The sequence below is a fragment of the Rhea americana genome, unplaced genomic scaffold, assembly GCF_003343005.1.
Source record: "Rhea americana isolate MKP2758 unplaced genomic scaffold, rheAme1 scaffold_48, whole genome shotgun sequence".
Lineage (NCBI taxonomy): Eukaryota > Metazoa > Chordata > Aves > Rheiformes > Rheidae > Rhea > Rhea americana.
This window is the reverse complement of record NW_028186623.1, coordinates 4,529,680-4,532,840: the sequence shown is the minus strand read 5'-3', so window position 1 is coordinate 4,532,840 and position 3,161 is coordinate 4,529,680. Positions and strand designations below refer to the sequence as shown.

General features: G+C 72.4%; 1 protein-coding gene across 1 annotated transcript in view; it reads right to left on the bottom strand.

The window, feature by feature from the left end:
* Positions 1–1,705: 1,705 nt before the first annotated feature.
* LOC146589139 (ubiquitin carboxyl-terminal hydrolase 2-like) overlaps positions 1,706–3,161 on the bottom strand; it is a 6,419-nt gene continuing 4,963 nt past the window's right edge. The window contains exon 3 of the mRNA XM_085316735.1: positions 1,706–1,876. Coding sequence (XP_085172861.1) covers positions 1,706–1,876 — 171 coding nt within the window. The remainder of the gene's footprint in view (positions 1,877–3,161) is intronic.

Genomic DNA, 3,161 nt, shown 5'->3' with positions numbered 1-3,161 from the left:
GCCCAGCACCGGTCCCCCGGGGACCCGCTCCCCGGGGGGGTGGGGGGGGTCTGCAGCCCCGCGGGATGCAGATGCTTGGCTGAGTTGCGGGTTTCTTGGCAAAACTGGCTCAGAAGAGCCCCGGCGCGCAGACCCCGCTGCCCAGCGCCCCGCGGGGTGCTGCTGGCTGCCGGAGGGGGTGCGGGGGCTCGCAAGCACGCGATTTCCGCCTCTCGGGGAGCAGCCTCTCTCCCTGGCTAGGGCCGCCGCGGGGAGCCGAGCACCAGCAGGCAGCGCGCGGCTCTTTAGGAGCTGCACCGGCGCTGCGCTCAGAGAGCGCTTCTGCGTCTCGTCCCATTTGCCGGGGCAGAGCTACTCCAAAGCCCAGCGTGAGGCAAAGGGACCCCCCGGGCTCCCCGCAAGGAGCAGGGCACCAGCCAGTTTTGCCAAGAAACCCGCAACTCAGCCAAGCATCTGCATCCCGCGGGGCTGCAGACCCCCCCCACCCCCCCGGGGGACCGGTGCTGGGCTCGGCGGGTGCCCAGGCCGGGGGGAGGGGGGGACCTGCACCCTCCTGCCACCCCTCCAAGCACGGGGGAAACCGAGGCACAGAGCGGGCTGGGCTCTGGCTCCGCTCCTGCAGCAAGGGCAGATGCGGAGGCCGGCAGGGAGCCCGGGCGTCCCGGCCCGGCATCTCCCTCCGGCATCGCTGGCCGCAGCAGGGCGAGCGAGGACTGAGGCTTGCGGCTGCTCGCGCGGGGAAATTTCCACGGGCAGCCGAGGCAGGGAGCGCGCTGGGCCGCGCGGAGGGCAGCCAGAGCCGCCCGCCTGAGCAGGGCTCGGGGTGAAGGGGACGCAAGCAGCGGCCGCTTTGCTCTGGTGTCAGCCCCCTTGGTCCCCCCCACACGGCAAAGCCGGAGTCGGTGGCTGCTGTTTGCATCCTAATTGCTGCGGCTGCAGCCTCTCCTGTCCGCCGTGCGAGCTCTGGCACAGCCGGCGGAGGGGCTGATTGCGGGGAGGGGAGGGGAAGGGAGGGAGACTATTTTTGGCACCAATAAAAATATCCGAGGAGGCATCTTGCAGCGTTATTCATCTGCAAGGCCGGGGCTTTTTGCATCACAGCAGGACGGCTGTCGTAATCGCCGCGTGCRTGTGCACGCGCGCGCGCGTGTGTATATGTACACACCCCGCGGTGTGTACACTGTACACACCCCGGGACACAGCGTGCGAGCGGGGGTTCACGCCCCGCCGGCCGCACGGGTGCCCCACAACGCGCTTGTGCACCCCCCACCCCGCCCGGGTGCCACAGCCCCCCGCTCTGCGCGTGCCCATGGGGGGCAAGCACGGGCCGCTTGCACAGTGCACCCCACGCACTGCGCGCCCCGAGCCGACGCGCTGGCTGCCCGGCCCTGCGGACTGGCGGCGGCCTCCGAGGCAGGATTTGCCCCAGGGTCCGGCCGGCCCCGAGCGGTGCACGGAGGTGCCAGAGCACCCCCCTCTCCGTGGGGGAGGCACTGAGCTGGCTCAGCCGGTTTCAGGGCAAGAGCGGGGGAACTGGGCAGCGCGGGATGCACAGCATCCCGTGATGAACCTCCTCGCCTGCGGCCATCAAGCTCCAGGGACCAGATATGGCAGAGCATCTCCCTCCAGGCACCTGGGCTCTCCGGGCAAGGCCGGAGCTGGGGAGCGAAGGGAGCCTTGGCTGGACATCATTGCTCGGAGCCAGCTACCTGTCCTCAGGTGTCCCCTCCGCAGCGGTGACCTTCCGCCACGGGCCCGACGGGCACCGCAAAGGCAGCCAGGGCAGGGACTGGCTGCAGGCCAGGGCTGTCAGCTGCTCGGGACGGGACTGCAGAGAGCTGCCGGCGATCTTGCGAGCGGCTCTGGCCTTCTGACCCTGCGCTCGCCCAGGGCGGTTAATGGGGTGGCACGGCTCCGGCTCTGCCCCCCGCCAGCAGCCTGCCCTCCCCGGGAGCCCGCAGAGGCGCGGGAGCACCGCGCCGCGCGCCTCCGCTCAGCCAGCGGGCCCGCAAACCGCGGTGCGGAGCCGCGGTGCGGGTAGGCGCCAAGGCGGGCACCCTCGCCTCCCAGGCACGATCTCCTCCGGCTTGGCCCGCGCCCGCTCCGAGGGGAGCGGGTGCTGCTGGCCCTGCGCCCGGCTAATGGGGCAGAACCGACGGCAGCGCCGGGGCCCTGACACGCACTTCCCTCCTGCCCCCCGGCTTGTTTCCGGCACCTGGCACCACCGCGGGCGCCTGCGGTCTGTTTTACAACCGGATGCATTTGCTTCCCAGCTTGGAAAAGCCGGGGAGGGGGGAAGAGCACGAGAGTGGAAAATAGCAGGTGAGCAGCCGGGGAACCCAGCCCCGCGGCACGGGTGCAGCCTCCCCGCCTGCCCAGCACCCAGGACGACCCCCAGGGTGCATTCAGACCCCCCAGGCCACGGTTTGGGGGTGGCGCAGCCCCTCGCTGCCCCAGGGGGTCCCCGCTGCTCGCGCGGGCTCGCCCAGGCGCGGGGCACCCTCTGCCCCCGGCGGTGAGGGTGCCGGGGCAGACGTGTGCAGCGGGGGGCAGGCAGCAGCCTGGAGGCTGCTTCCGTGGCCCGGTGCCCTTCCCCGGCCTCTTCCCGATCGCTTTGGCCCAGGGAGGGATGCCGGGGCACCAGCCGAGAAACCTCCTGTCCTGCGCTCGGGGAGGAGACGCTCCCGGCTCCCCTCTCCCCGCCGAGGTGGGCTGGAGCTGCAGGGGAGCGCAGGGCAGGTCAGCCCCGGCCCCAGGCAGGATCCGACCGGAGCTCGGAAGGGAACCCAAGCGGAAAATCATCCGCCTGCTCTCCCGCGAGCGCCCGGGCCGGGCGGCGCACGCGGTGCCGGCGCCCAGCCTGCGCTTGGCGGACGGCGCGGCGCTGGTTTATACCTGGGGCACCCAGCCCTCCGCCACCACCGGTGACGCCGCACGGAGCGTCACAGCCATGGAAAAAACACTCTGTCCCCGGCGCGCCGCCAGCAGCGTGGCCGCCGACCCCGTGGCCACTGCCGGCTGCCGCAGCCACGCGGAGCAGCACGCTGCCTGCTCGGGGCTGGGCGCCCGGAGCCGGCCGGGCCAGGCGGTACCTGCCATCGGGAGCTTGCGGGACGCCGGTGCGAAACCCGGCCGGCCCCTGGGCACCGAGTCCCCGTCGC